Source organism: Saccoglossus kowalevskii, chromosome 22, assembly GCF_978046115.1.
Source record: "Saccoglossus kowalevskii chromosome 22, keSacKowa6.1, whole genome shotgun sequence".
Classification (NCBI taxonomy): Eukaryota; Metazoa; Hemichordata; class Enteropneusta; family Harrimaniidae; genus Saccoglossus; species Saccoglossus kowalevskii.
The window spans coordinates 28,669,769-28,686,202 of NC_140662.1; the positions used below are offsets into that span (position 1 = coordinate 28,669,769).

General features: G+C 35.8%; 1 protein-coding gene across 1 annotated transcript; it reads right to left on the reverse strand.

The window, feature by feature from the left end:
- Positions 1-945: 945 nt before the first annotated feature.
- Positions 946-8,382, reverse strand: LOC146729488 (von Willebrand factor-like). Its single transcript, XM_085496083.1, has 14 exons — positions 8,294-8,382; positions 7,927-8,095; positions 7,225-7,377; positions 7,000-7,110; positions 6,619-6,833; positions 6,026-6,133; positions 5,784-5,939; positions 4,855-4,996; positions 3,556-3,735; positions 3,233-3,438; positions 3,038-3,080; positions 2,268-2,610; positions 1,345-1,412; positions 946-1,200 (listed from the first exon to the last, which is right to left on the reverse strand). The coding sequence occupies exons 1-14, from the start codon at positions 8,375-8,377 to the stop codon at positions 1,178-1,180; spliced, it is 2,001 nt and encodes a 666-aa protein (XP_085352209.1). The 5' UTR covers positions 8,378-8,382; the 3' UTR covers positions 946-1,177.
- Between the last annotated feature and the right edge of the window lie 8,052 nt (positions 8,383-16,434).

The following is a 16,434-nucleotide window of genomic DNA, read 5'->3' on the forward strand; positions in this document are numbered from 1 at the left end:
CCCTTTTCTGCATGCATTAGTAATTTTGTGAGAAGTAATAACCTCAAATACCATCAAATGACGTCATGACTCTAATTGTGTTTCTGCAAGACTTGCTTAATATATGTCTTGTTTTTACACTAAAAAGATAATAATAATCCCTGAAATAATAGAATTATTGCGAAAAAAATCTGATTGGTACGGTGGCTTGTTACGGCCATTGACGATTTTTCTAATTTTTGACATTTTCACTTGTATTTTCCTGCTTTTTCTCGAATTTCCGAAATTTTCTCCAGAATTGTTCTGCTTTTATTTTGAATTTTCGACATTTTCACCAGTATTTTCACCGCGGTGAGAATGTTTACATCGCGGTGAGAATATTTAAACCGCGGTGAGAATATTTAAACCGCGGTGAAAATATTTACACCGCGGTGAGAATATTTAAACCGCGGTGAGAATATTTAAACCGCGGTGAGAAAATTTAAACCGCGGTGAAAATATTTAAACCGCGGTGAAAATATTTACACCGCGGTGAGAATATTTAAACCGCGGTGAAAATATTTACACCGCGATGAAAATATTTACACCGCGGTGAGAATATTTAAAGTGTTTTATGCAGATTTCCTCCAAATCATTTACATTATACAGTTACCAAAACAATATTTTTTCTTCATTTTTCCCAATCAATCTCCATATACATGGCCCATAATGCATTCGAGCTGTTACACATAACCTTATCTACAATGTCTTCCTAATCCAATTCACGCCATTCTCTTCTAAACAATAGGGTTTCACCGTGAAGTGCTAAGGTTTTGCTGTGTTCTGCTATTACAATTTTACAGCGAGGTAATAGAGTTTTGACTTGATGAATTGAACATGTTCTGTCAATTGTGGGCCACTTATTGGCATAAGTATTAATTATTCATTTTTAAACAAACTGATTAAATTAAAACAATGAAAAATATTGGATGATATTATTTAATTTAATACACATGCATATATAATACAGAACATAGCTTGTAGATCAAGCTATTACACGAATGTTAGTTAATTATATGAATGATATTTACGTGAAGCAAGCATGTATTACTATAATTCGATAAATGCATTTGCGGCGATATACTAGCAATAATGCGATAACATTTATATTTTGTTATCGGTGCATTTGACATCTCATATATTGAATTACAACGAGTGATTATGGACACGCTGTGGCGAAACCTGAAATGAGACAGAAATAATGACATTTACTTTTAGAAATGTTGTGTAAATAATTTACATATAAGGTATAATGCACGTACGATGAGTTTAAACCTTTCTAATGTTGGTTAGTTTTAACATATCCATATACAAATATATACTTACTGTATTCGCATACAAATCCAGCAGCTTCATTACAATTATTATCGTCCCATTTAAATGCTTTCTTTTTCCTGAGAAAATAGGATTAAATGCAATTAATATGACATTCGTTATCAACACCTTTTTATATAGTATAATTTCAATGAACGTATTATTGTATGCTGCTTGTCTGATCTTGCCGACGCATCCCTGTTAGCTCAAACTTAAAAACATAGTTTTACTAGGAAAAAACCTTCCTGCTCTATTCTGTTCTCTACACTATGCTCTATTTCTATGGCAAAAAAATCCCAAAACATTATTCATTTTATGAGTACTTCTAAAGCAGCATAATAAATGTGTTCAACGAAATTCAGTTTGATGTATATTCATATCAACTTGAACAACTTGAACAGTCTTATAAATTAAAATATGGGAACCAGAACTCAGAATTGGCGAAGTTCACTAAATTAAAGGTAGACATGGATTATTTAAATACATGTTGATAGTAAAGGAAGGAATTGTACTTTGGTGTTGAGGAAGAAACAATGTAGATGCTTGTGGTGAGAGTTATGAAAGTATGAGTGGTGATGCCAGACTTTGCTAGTGAAAGGGTCAATTAAATATGAAGTTCAAAGTATCCTCTCACTAAGTGGAAGTGTGTGTAGATATAACCCATAAACGTGGCCAACATGTGTCAATGTCAACAACATTGATAAGTGACCCACAGTTTACAGCGGGTATGTGACATTACCCTATTCATATCGACGAACACTTTGTACTAACTATGCCACGGTACAGTCACGCATGCGTTGTGGGATACATAAAAACGACCTAAACAACTAAACAAGTGCTGCTACCTTTGCGAGCCACTAAAGATTTCGAAACTGCACAGCGCCACCAGTGGCTGTTCCCGGCTCAAGGTTCATCTTGAATTAATATGTACTCACCATAACTGCACACAATCTTGACCTAATGGATTTTTGGCTACATTATTGTTTGGCTGTCGTCTCGCCCATCTGGTGAAGTCACCATCAACCAGAGCCGTTCCGTCGGTCCAGACAAATGTTCCTTCATTGTCAATATCATTTAAACCAAACCAGAAACCATTAGCGACGCTAAGATCAAATTCATATTCAGATATATATCTCCTGATTTGTGTATCAACTGATTTTGTGTCTATCTTGGCCAGCATTCCACCTCTGTTTTCGCATGTGTCTTTTGCCGTCAACCAATCTACCTTCTCCGTGTTTACCTCAAAATATCGTGGACCAACACAAATCTTGTCTGTAACTGTAAATGTACAATAAAAATATAATATGCAAATATTGAGAATATGTATATACATACTATTATTATTATTCTACTAACGACACGTATGTATTCACATAAACAACTTGAACAATTCAGTTTACAAATACAATACCTGCTTGTTTGCCATATGAAATTAACTGGCCAGAGATACAGAATAATTGTGTAGTAAACTCGACATTAATAAAACTAAATTTAAAAATGAGCGTGATTTATAGAAATGTTCATCTGACCTATGTTATGTACTGTGATCATAATCGTAATCATGGTGCAATGTGCGTACGTGGTTAATACTTCAACAAATAAAATAAAAGACCCCGCACTTTAATTAGTGTGTGTAACATGAGAGCTTGGATATTAGGTAAAAATCTACGTATCGTACTCATGACTACAAACTGCATACACTTACCGTTGCAACAACAAGACTTTTCGTTGGGCATTTCTTCATGAAGCTAATTGGAAACAATTAAAAAACACAATTATACATGAAACCTGTTTAATATATTATACGGCCATGTTATAATATTCATCTGATTATTTTGCAGAACGTTATGAAGCATTGATTATTCCATGCATATCTATACGGTTTGATAATATAAAATACCCTGTAAAGCGTGTTCAAATAGTAGCAACCACACTCAGATTCTTCGATGCATACGCCACCTTCATCCAAGACAAATCCGGCTGCACAAAAACACCCCTCAATACACTGTTCAGTACATGAACCTAACGGATGGGGATCTAAGCATGTCGCTGGGCAAAGTGGACCACAGGGAGTATAGCTCATACCATCTATTGGACAGTCGATTTCTACACAAAAACAAAAATAGTCTATCACATCTGACTTAAACTTATACGTGGTGATTTCATTCAATTTACTGAATACGATATTATTAATAATTAATTAATTGACTATATAATCCATACCGCATTGGGTGCCTGATCGCCAGTCTCCGATGTCTACGCCTTCGAGGATACACAATTTCACATAGTCGGCAATTATAGCACATCCCTCGGTTGTATCAGGTAGGGAGAAACCGATGTCCATCTCGCAGGATACTTGGTGATTAGTTTTGTCAACAACTGTGTGACACTGAGGAATATTTCCTGTTCGTAGTGTATAATAGAATGAAAAAATGTCAAGGGTCGCGTTTAAATAACTTACTCAGTATAATAGACATTTACTACACAAGGCCAGATGATATTTTGTCGTGTAAAAAGCTAGTGTCGTCTCTTTCTATAAAATCTATAATAGTGATTTTTTGATTACCGCACTACAGGACACTGGCACGAAAGTCCGTAATGTTGATAACAATTATTACTTGGTTGAGATGATATCAAAATGATACTTATAAATAAATATGAACGTATTAAGTAATCGCATATACGTAGTTGTCGTGTCGTGTACTAATATTAAGGTATGTACATGTTCATATATTTAGATGTGTTTGTAGAAATGGTGTACAAATATATCCTATAATTCTTGAAATAATGACAATTCAAGCCAAAGATTGGACTCGACTTGGCGGACCAAAACACCTTTTTATCCTAGCAACCTGCAAGTATTTTCTCTGTTTTGATCATTAGTCTGTGTGTACTCTAATACACTCATCAATACAAAGCTTTGAACATTATCTATTTTCGTGATCACTCGCGTCTTCTTGCCAGTGCTGGTAATGGATTTCTTGACACCAGCTTTGAAATGTTTTGTGAATACTATTTCATTTCAGCCACAATTTCTACAAACCAAACTGTTTTTACTTTGTATACATAACAAAGTTTATATCTTTCTTAATGCACTGGAATTTAAATGTGTAACACTGAAATACATAAGGGTTCTGGTTTATATACAAAAATGAAAAATGTCACCTCGAACAGTTGATTTGCATTTCAAAACATATTTACAAAATTTGTGAAGAATAGTTCAATGCTTTTTCGTTTAACAAATTTCGGTTTGTTTGCAATTTTTGAGACAATTTAGCCTTCACAAATAGTCGTAATTAAGGCGCTACAGTCGCCGCGCAGACCGTGTTCGCAATTTGTGTAAACAAACTTGGTATTTTACACGCGTTGTATACGTCGCTATGAGTCGAATATCGAACAAGACGCGATACAGAGACTGTAGTGCTTTACAACTTTTGATTGGAAATTCAAACCCAGAGTTTGACAAAAGAATACTCAAGGAGTTTTGATTATGTTGGTACAAACATAACGTTTATGGTATACCTGTGTTAAATAACTCGTTGCAAAGGTCGACAGCCTCGTCGTTTGTCTGACGTGGCATCACTTCGTCCACTGATCTCAGAGCCGGGTTACAATCTGGGTTAGGTGCTATCCAGCTGTCTCCAAAGGCAACAACATTAGGTGCCTGTTGTGTTTAAAAATAGAATCTGATTTAGGGAGTTCACATATACAGAACAAATTCGTTCGTTCTGAGCATGTTTGCACCAAAACATAAAATAATGGCGTGATTTGCTGCAACTAAAAAAAAGTGTCCCCGGTAGTAAGACAACTATTTGGAAACGCTACCACTACAAATCACGATATAGTTTAAGTCCATTTTTGTCAGACTTGCGCTTGTTGTTGGCAAACATGGAAACAAATGAAATTACTGTGCGCCGTCATACACTGTTTTGTTCTAGTTGACTCTGACGTAAGACAAAAAGGTATGAGCAGAGCTGTGACAACCTTTGGTAATTAACATTGTCGATTTTTACGCACAAAATTTCTATATTTTCCCACTATATTTCGTAAAAACCACTATTCGTTCCGACTACTCTAACAAAACAGTTGGTTTGATGAAACACGTCACCAGTCAGACACGAGGTCGTTAACCGCAAATATAATATTTGTTAAATCGTGCATAATTATTATTGTTACATTTACAGCGCGAATTTCTGACTGATGTACAACATCTTTTATAAAATATCGAAGTTTATCAAACGTTAATGTCGATCACATCGTGGAGGTAATATACGGAAAAAAATACATTATAAACACTTTTGCCATAACAGCATGGGTGAAAAAAGGGAATGTTTCGTCTAGGCTTTTTAATTACCCGAGCTTGTGTAGAATTATGCCGGCACTAATCATTCAGCTCACCTGCTATTTTGCGTTCAGGAATATGGAAAGAATAACGTGAATACAATCCTTACCTGGGTTCCATCAGGCTTCATAAAGTCATCGTTGATATTGCCATTGAAGTTACCACAGAGACCGCATAGTTTACTTTTAAGGGCATTAGACGCGTCCACCTGAAGGCTGTATTGTCCGTCGAAATATACAGTGATACCATAGCCAGTTCTCACAACCTATAACATTGAAAAGTATAAATCGATTTATATAATGATAAACAACATTGCTGAACAAACTCGATGGATTTTAAGATTAATCTTACCAAATAAATTCCTGCTATCGTTACGCTAATGGTAGGAGAAGGATCGACAGGTGCCGCTGTGATGGTGCCGTCAATCGCCAATTGTTTCCCTTGCTTCATCAGTATATCCTGTAGACAATTACAAACTTTGCAATTAATACATCTGCGCTCAACTAGTTTCGTATATGACGGATTCTTTTTATCAATAACATTCTATTTACCATATTTGGCATTAATTTATTGCCATGCAATATCAGACGGCAGGGGATATTGCATTGCGACTGTACAACATTTTGACATTCAGTTCGATAGCGATAAAATAATAAAACTTTATTGGTGTCGAAAAGTTAATGACGTAAAAGTGAAAGCATGAAAACTCAATTAAAGCATTGTTTATAATGGAATGCTGCAATGGTAAAACCAACCGACGCACCAGACAGTGTTTGGGCTTCAAATATTCCATAATTGGGGATATCACTGCGAGTAATACACTGAACACATACTGAATATAAGCTTCATGGTATGCTGACCGGTTACATAATAACAATATTTGTGGACACAGTCACTTTAATGTAGTCATCTCTCTTATGCCAATAATAATTAAAAACACGTACTATGCCATCAACCATCACATGGACTTCCTTGGTCGTAGTTACGGTGCTCCCAACCCACGGCCAATCACGATTTTTCACAATAATTTCAAGTGGCATAGATTCAAATGGACATTTGCTAGACAACATTATGTATTCACACTTTCCTTGGTAGTGGTAGTATTTGTTGTCAAAACTTGTGTAATGCGGGTCACCGACTGCCGAGCATCTGTCTTTACCTGTGGTGCAGAGCATATGATTGGTTAATCAGTAGATTTGTCTCCACAAAACACACTACAATTCAAATCCAAAACTTAGCAATAATATTAAAAACGACATTGTGTATATTAATGATGCTAACTACGAGATCTGTGAAATAGTAGGTGAAAGCAAAATAAATAATACCTGAACAGTCATCCATAAAATCATCACAGCAGTCTCCAAAATCAACACACGCCGTGTCACACCAACAATCTCGCTCTATGATCTTTTCTCCACAGTGATCTTTACAGAAATCTAGAATTTGTTAAAAACGGAAAAGGTTTAGTAGAATTGATTCTAATTAATTAATTACTTAATTGATGTTATTATAATATAAACACTATTCGCCCAAATGACACAAAGACTTACTTTTTGTACAACAGATCGCAACGGGTTGAGTTGTTGTACCTCCTACCTCGTGACAAAAATGTGCCGTGGTGCAAACTCCTTTAGGTATTGGTGTCCGTACACGGGGAATCTCACAAAAGCCAGCGTAGTCAGAACCATCTGGACACACCCATGCTATACACGTAACAAAAACAATTAGTTGTAATTGCGAGATATAAAATTTGCATATGTGTAGAATAATTTAATCGACTACAAAGCACATAGATAATCCCACGATTAACTGCTACAACCCCTAACAGCGCACAAAGTGGCACAATTATATATCTTTGTTAATTCTCGGCAACATGAAAATATATAGAAAATGTAATGCAGTATTGCTCAGTGACTAAGGTGACAAGGATTCATAAAAGAACATTTGAAGATGTTGTTTTATATGTTTTGGCATCACATTATATCACTTTACCATCTTCTCTTTATATGCAAGGCTTTTGGGTTTGCAATGCATCATGTCATATCATATCGTTTGGCAAATCAAAGATTTGAGAGAATATTTCTGTAAAACAAAACACTCTTAATATGTAAAAAAAAACTTTGTTTAGCAAATAGAAAGGCAAAGGCAAGTAATGCTGCCATACTAGATGTCAATGTATCTGTTGTATTCAGAAATTTGTCTACAGAGTGTATGTGTATTATAATACTAATCAAATATTTGTATGTATTTACGATTAATCTTATAAACATCAAATGCACTCGAAGTCCCCTTTCCATATCGACATGAACCCCCTGGGCCGCCCGCTTCATAGTCTGCTTGTGATGATGCTGCATAGCATTCCCCATTGTCTTTCAGCGCAAAATAGTCTTTTCCTACAGAATATGCCGCCCTCGCACATCCCTAAAAACAGAGTAAAATAAATGTATTTGTAAATACCCAGAAGCACAAACAAAATAAATTCGGACATATTTATTCATGGGTTTCGTGTAAACGTTTTTCAACTTTAGTTGCACGCCCCTGCTCAATGTCTTAATAGACTGAGCTAATTAACGTAGTCATAGAACGGGTAAAATATCCAGAATACACGGCCGTACTTACTCTAGCTGGATCGTTGGCATCCACGTAAGCGTTACCAGTATTCTCCAATGTAACAACTGACCCTGAGGTTTTCCAGCATCCCATGTAATCATAATCTACACAATATCAAACAAATGTACGACTTATTACGTTATAGGATACATACGATATGATGACGGATTTACCAGAATAACGGGCTCTGTGTAAAATGCATTAAGTTGTCACTGCATAAGAGTAGATGCCACGTCACCAGGCTCTGCGTCACAGGGAACCGCGTGGAATCATAATACATCGGATTTACTGCGGGCATAACGAGCATACTTAACTCATTTGAGAAAATTAATATTTAATATGATGGGTAGATTCCCCAGGAGAAAAATTGACATTGTCGTTTGATAATGAACTTGCATTATAGATTGGTAGAAACGTTCATCGTAGCATGTTTTCTTATAATTTACCTATTTCCAATGGGCAATCGACATTCATACAATTTCTTTCTTTGGTGTCACTTCCATCGCAAGGTTCCACGTCACAGGTCCTTGTTTTAGTCTGTTTCCCTGTACCACAAGTCACTGGACAATCGCCCCAATTTGCACTCCATGCTGACCATGTCCCAGCATCTACGTTGACTATGGAGCAATACATATTATGTATTATTATGAATAACTGTCTTACTCATTTAATACCAATATCGCAATTTTTAATCAAATCATTGATTACGATATATCTGTGTGACTTTTTGTTTTGGTGTAACAATATTTGTAATATACATATACATATAATATACATACCCAGAAAGGCGCATGCGCATAACACTTGAAGAATCACCATGACTGTTTATGAACAATTGAAGACAATGTTATTCATGTAAACCAGAAACGCTTGCAAGTCCTTATATTAGGCAAAACAGAAGGATTTGATCAAGCATCTAGTCATTATAATGACTATTAATAATAAACAGTGTAAATACTTTCATATGGTGTGTTTCATATTTTGTGTGAATCGAATAATTGATTAAGCTGCATGGGAAAGCGGATGCAGTGGTTGTCGTATTTACAACAACAACAAAATCGAAAATACTGGTGTTGTAGTAAACGGTTTTCGAAAATATCTCGTGATATTTTGTAAACTGCTAACGTAATACCTTGTCAAGTAATATTATAAGCATAGGATTCTAGAAGGTACTCCCAAACACAACACAACACCACAATACAGTACAATGCAACGCAACGCAACGCAACGCAACACAGCACAACACACTACAACCCAGCGTAGTATTATCTCAAAATAGTGCTTTGAATTACCATCAATGAAATAGCAATGCAGTATCACATACTTCTAATACAATAAAATAAACAATATACAAACACATAACTGTATATTAACAAACTTGAGTCACGTACCTGACTATAACCAGTGTTGTACTTATAGATAGGCACATTCAGATTCCTTTTATAGCGTTTCAAAACAATAATTCCTCGTTATGTATGTCATATATGATTGATCTCTACATGTTGGACTAGAATTAGTTCATTGTTGCATTCTGTGAGATTAATTAAATTTTAATAATTTGACAAAAACAACCGATGGTACATATTCAAACTCAATGTATTATATTAATGAAGTCAGGGTATATACTGATATTTGTTTCATTACCAATGAAATTAGATTAATTAATTCGCGAAGTTAATGTTGATTGTCCACCAACACACGACCTGTTGAATATGTTGATAAATTTACAACAAATATGCATATTATATTACCATAGCAACTTTACTGTAAATGACAGCAGTGAGCGTCTCCCGTTTTTCGATATCTTAATTTTTCAACTAATTCACATGTTGATTTTATATTTAAAACAGTAGCATGATATTATTTATTGGTGTTCAAAGTTCACTGGTATTGACGTCACCAAAATTAAATAGATGTCTTGTGATTGATTGGAATGCAGCAACATGACAGTAATTAGCCACAACGAAAGTTTGTAATTCGAACCCAATTTTTTTGTTCAGTTGTCTTCTGTCATTTGAAGAAAAAAAATCATGGCGCGATCATGCTGTCTGAACCAGACAAACAATTTAAAACGATTTGACATTTTCTGAGCTTAATACCAGATCTAAAAAAAGATAATATAATCTGATTCTAGTCATCCTGAGAAGATTTGTAGATGTTCTTTTAATATATTGGATGAAATTCTAAATTTCTTTTGTCCCAGTTTTGTGCTCACTATACTCATTCCTGTTAAATAAAAATAATAAAAACGCAATTATTGTTTAGTTGACCAATATTTATACACAATTAATGTTTCCAGTAATTTTTGCCCCTCTGTAATTCATCTGTTCATAGAACATTAGGTAACCACCGCCAAGTTGAGAACGTCAACGTGAATTTAAACTCTATTTTAAGTCGAAATCTTTGAAAAGATATCACAGTTTTGTCAGTTTGAGGTGGGCTCATTTGTTATTTTATTTTATCTGAAATGAAATTCATAATAAAACCGACCATCTCTAAAATGGCTAACTAAATAACCATCGTTCTTAGTAAAATATGAACTTGTTCACAGAGACAGTATAGTCGCCGTACTGTTTTGTTGTTGTTAAGTGACTGGATTATGACATATCAATAAGCTGCAACTACAACAAAGAACACGAGTTTAGAATAGAATGTAATTATCTAAATTTAATGGAATAAGCAGATTTTAAACATGTTTTATCGTTTTCACACCACTGTTATTGTCATCTTATTCGGTTACATGTATAGGAAATTATTCATATACTAGTAATTTAGATTCATCTTGTCTTACATAAATATGGCCTTAGATCACCCTCCACGTGGCGCATATATGAACTAATGAACTATATAACATCAACTAGTCTAATATGGCACGTCCACAATTTTAATTACAATTGCAAATTATAATATTGATTCTTCTAGTAATAATACCATATAATTAGAAATAACCAAGTCTTAATTACTTACATTACAATAATGACCCTATTCCAATCACACTTTGTGCACCATCCGCAATACAATACTGACCAAAGTAATAACAAATAAAGGAAAATGATTAACGACAAAATATAACTGAGTTTTTTAATTTAATAAAAATAACTCACATTCATTCATATACTACTAAATTGCAAGGCTAGATTTGTAAAATTTGCTCTCACTAAGATTTGCTCTCACTAAGTTAAGGGGCTTAGTTTGTTCTTGAAGGCTGGTTACACCTTTCGAGAGTTGTGTCACATGTTTGCAACTTTAATAGTTTGGATGAAAATAAACATATATAGTAGTGTTAAAAGTTATACACTTAATAGGTAAGAGAGAGTAGAATATCGATGGGATGATATGAAAATGATGGTTAATTTAAAATCATCTCTACCGACGTTGTGACGACACGCACTCGATTAACTTTTAATATAGTTAAATTAATATTTAATATAGATGCGATATGAACTGGATTAAAACGCGTTCCTATATAGGGATTCGTTTTAATTAAGTTTAATTAAATAAAAATTGAATATCGCGTGACTTAACATAGAAATGCTTGCGAAGCTTAGGTTTATTAAATTGTACCATATCTTCTCCTTTACTAACCCAAATTTACACAAACTTGACTTAAGTTCGATTAAATATTAATATAAATTATGAAAATAGTGAGGGTTGTGACTTTGTAGGTCTGTCGTCACGTGGTAGGTGTAAAGTTAAAAGAAAGTCGTCACGCCATTGGCACCATGAACGCACGCGCGCACACGTAATATCATATATACTGCTTGTTAACAAATAAACTACTAGTATGTAATTTACAAGCACCGTACACGCCGCCTGAGACCCTTATCGACTAAAACACTAATAAACTTTGTTGCTTTACTGTCGGATAAAATTACAATGATAGACACAGTATTTTAATTACATGCGTAACTAGTTGGCAGCTATAGGTATCTATAAAACCAGCAACTGTACTGGATGCAATGAACCTGGGACCCGCCGTAGGCGGCAGTATTTCCATGCGAGGTCAATTTCGGATCACCAGGTAATTCTTAAACGCGTAATTAGGACTGAATCGAGAATCAATTTGGGTGCCAGAAATCAACCAAAGACGCTTATTATGAGTCAGGGAATCTAATGGCCAAAATAAACGTGACGTTTCATTGCGGCTACGGCAACATGTCATCGCCAAACATTGCATCGTACATAAATTATGACAGCTATTTACTCGGCCTATGGCCTGTGAACTCATATGATTTGTGTGATGTGCACATGCACGGTGCGAATAGCAACAATTATCTAACCTACCGGTCCTGCAAGTCCACCGTTGTCACGATGCATGCATCTCAATTTACCATCTAAAGCCAACAATTAGAGCCGATATGTGTAAATACTTGTACATTAATAGTCTGGTCTATGCAGCCAGCAATGATGAATGCAAGAATTGCATTGGCAAAATGATGACCTCGGATGTAGCCGTGTCTAGGGGCATGGATATGAAGTATGTGATCATGAGTAATCTTCATGATCATTTGTGAACACGCCATTGATTATTCGGCATAGTCTACAACACACTGTATAATATTGAGCAGAAACTCATACAATAATTGCATTTCATTCACCACATTGGCATGGCTGTACCCATCTTACTTTTTCATGGCTATCGTTTGGCCCACTACAATTTTCTTGTGATTTGGGCTGATTTTTTGTCACATGCAAGAAACAGCAAGAGCTGCAATGTGTACATCAGAAATGCTCTTATCATGCTTGTGATGTTGCTATTGTAGGTAAATGGCCACAGCAGGAATGTACATAACTGTCATTTATTAGGCAGAAACTGATAGGGGCCTATTCCTTGTGCTGATGTCTACTTACACATGTACATCAGTGAAAGTTTTGCTGTCGCCAGCTGCCATAAATGGTGCCAACGATCAACAGTTATTGTCACTCACCTTAACCTGAAACAATGACATGTGTTGCCATTTGTTATTAAGGCCACATTTTATTTTTATGGAAATGATTCACCTTTTTGTAAATTGAACAAAAGTTGATATTAATATCATCATGTCGAAAAACAATTGTTTAAAATGTTTGTATTTGATGTAGACTAACATGTTGGGAAAACAAATCTAAAATAAAATCCCTTCTTAACTACCCAATATTTTTTAGCCTAATACTGGAAACACCGAATTTGTTTTCATTCGCCTCATAATGGTTTGAGATCTTTTTAACATGATCCACATTAATAATGAGGGATGAACTGGTATTCTGTACAAACAGGTCCATGCATCTACATTCTATGTTTCTGGTTTGATGTTGTTATTAATACCAGGATTTTACTTTCTATAGCATGTGTGTGGGCTGTCTTATGCAAACCAACAATGTTGTCTTTGCACATGGTTAATTCACTCCAGGTATATGTCAGATGGCACACTGCCATTGTAGTGCGATAAATTTTCTTTCTTATTTTATCGTATTTTTTCACTTTATAACATGACTTGATAGAACAATTTGTATAATATATTACCACATATTTGCTATTTCACTTGCGTAAATGGCAAAGGTGTGTCAATAGTCAATAAAATAGCCTAGGCAATGAACAGTCCCTGTCTTCAATAAGACAGTGGGTGGTCTGGATTAAAATACACAGACACAACAGATTGAACTCAGCTCTGGGCTGCCATCTTGGATGTTTAATAGTACTTCCGTGTTAACATGCAATAAGACTCCCTAGCTTAATAACGTTAATGTACTCATGTGAACCCACTGATGGGTCAATACACTACATCCCTTTTCTTTTCTTTTCCAGACATAAATGTCTCAGGCATCAGTTTAAGTTTAAACTTAATAAGAGTTCACGTTAACAGTTTCAAAACAGAATAAACAGTAAAAGTTTTAGACTTCAAAAATTCCTTGTAATTTGTACTACCTTTAAAAACCCATACTGGCAAGACGGGAATTATTCTTACCCATATGTCATTACCAGTTGTTTTCTAAGTAACATAATCCTTTTAAGTACCTTGGTGCATGAATATTGCGCTGAGGTCTCAAGTTGGGTACAGATTTTGGTGTCCCTGGAATATTTACAAGTTCAGATTGTTCAATAGCAGGGAGTTCCTCTAACTGACTATCCCCAGACATGTCCATTATAAAACGCCTTGTCAGGTTCCACATTAACACTTGTTTCATCAAGAAATCTTTTCACATGAGAAGTAGTTCGTTTATATTTAACCCCTTTCGGTGACTCCACAATGACCTGATTACCATATTTATTTACCACTTTGTATGGGACCTCTTTATATGGAGTAGGTAACTTGTTTCCTCGTTTCTGTTGTAGTAACACTGTGTCACCTGTTTGAATGTCACTCTCACGTGCATGTCTACGAAAGTCTTTATAGTCCTTCACTTTTTGTTTCATTTCACTATCTCTGTCACGTACAGCTCTATCATCCTCTCTTTTCAAAGAAGTTTCTGAGTATTCTGGTAACTTTGTGCGCAACTTGCGGCGGTATAGTAACTCAGCTGGGGATACTCCCGTAGTCGAATGTGGAGTTGTACGATAAGCTAACAAAAACTTGTTTAGCTCTTTCTTCCAATCTTGACCTTGCGCTTGTGATATTCTCATACACTTTAGCAATGTGTTATTTAGCTCTGATATAAACTGTAGACCGTTATCAGCTTTTATTGACACTGGGTGACCATGAGTTGCAAAACACCTTTCCATGGCTTCTATAATTTTGTCACTTGTCACCGTTTTCAGTATTTCTACTTCAAAGTATCGACTATAATAATCTACTATAACCAAGAGATACTCACCAGAGGGTAGCGGACCAAGCAGATCTGCAGCAACATCTACCCATGGACTGCTTGGTAGGGGAGTAGACTGTACTGGCTCTGGATTTGATGGCTGGCTGACCAATTGGCATCCATAACATGCTCTGCATTTCCTTTCAGCTTCATGGTCCATCCTTGGCCACCAAACTTTGGTACGTAATCTTTGTTTAGTCTTCACTATGCCCTGATGTCCCTCATGAGCTAGATTTTGCTGGAACGATGATTCTGGTATCTCTTAGTACAACTTGTCCTATTGCACTTAATTCAGTTCTGACAGCTTTATAAACCTGGAGGACAGTCTCCCCAGTCACCCGATTTAATACATCTTCTCAGTGTGGTCAACTCGTCGTCCAGTGCAGATTCTTGCTCAGTTGTTTGTATTGGTATAGCTGAAGGTGCTGCATTCTCAGCAACAAATCTTTGAGTAAATATAGGTCATTGGTTTGTGATCTGTCAGTAATTCAAACTTGATCCCATACAGGTATACATGGAACCGCTCACACGCCCAGACCAATGCCAGTGCTTCTATATCTGTCTGGGAGTAGCGACGCTCCACACTAGTCAAACTTCTACTTGCATAACCGACTATGCGGCTTTCACCTTTCTGTGTTTGGACCAATACAGCCACAATACCAACTGGGCTGGCATCTGCAAACACTTGTGTTTTAGCATCTTTGTCAAAGTATGCCAGTAGCAAGTGCTTCTTTTAATGCCTTGAATGCATCTATCTGTTCACTTCCCCATACGAACTTTGCTTCTTTGAGGTTCTGCCACTGTTGCTAAGTCAGAGATATACCGTGCTGAAAAGTTAACCAAGCCTAGAAAACTTCTGACTTCTCTTGCATCATCTGGCTCTCTAGCATCAATCACCGCTTTCACATTAGCTTATGTAGGACCAATACCCCTCTTAGACAGCATATGTCCCATGAATGTCAGTTGGTCCATGCCGTACACACACTTTGTGTCTTTGTTTAGTGTTAGTCCCTTATCTTCTAGACGTTTTAACACTTCAACTAATCTTTGGTCATGTTCTTTCTGGTCACGACCATGTACTATCATATCATCTGCTATGTTATCAGCTCCATCACACCCAGCTATTGCTTGCTTTATATTGTACTGGTAAAGTGCAGGAGCGGAGCTAATACCAAACATTAATATCTTGTAATGAAAAAGTCCCTTGTGTGTCACAAAGTAGTTATATCTCTGGACTCTTCTGATAACTCAATTTGGTGGAATCCCCATTTCAAGTCTAACTTGCTGTACACTTTGGTTCATATTGTGCAGTATCTCGTCTACCATTGGAATACGGCTTTATTGGCTGACCTCATGTCAACACACAA

What these genes read in the sequence shown, in the direction of transcription:
- LOC146729488 (XM_085496083.1), bottom strand. Translation starts at nt 8,377, where the DNA reads ATGGGATGCTGGAAAACCTCAGGGTCAGTTGTTACATTGGAGAATACT. An exon ending in TTTTATGGATGACTGTTCAG is followed by an intron (nt 6,834 to 6,999) that starts GTATTATTTATT and finishes TCTGCACCACAG; the next exon opens with GTAAAGACAGATGCTCGGCA. An exon ending in ATTTGAACACGCTTTACAGG is followed by an intron (nt 3,081 to 3,232) that starts GTATTTTATATT and finishes GTTTCCAATTAG; the next exon opens with CTTCATGAAGAAATGCCCAA.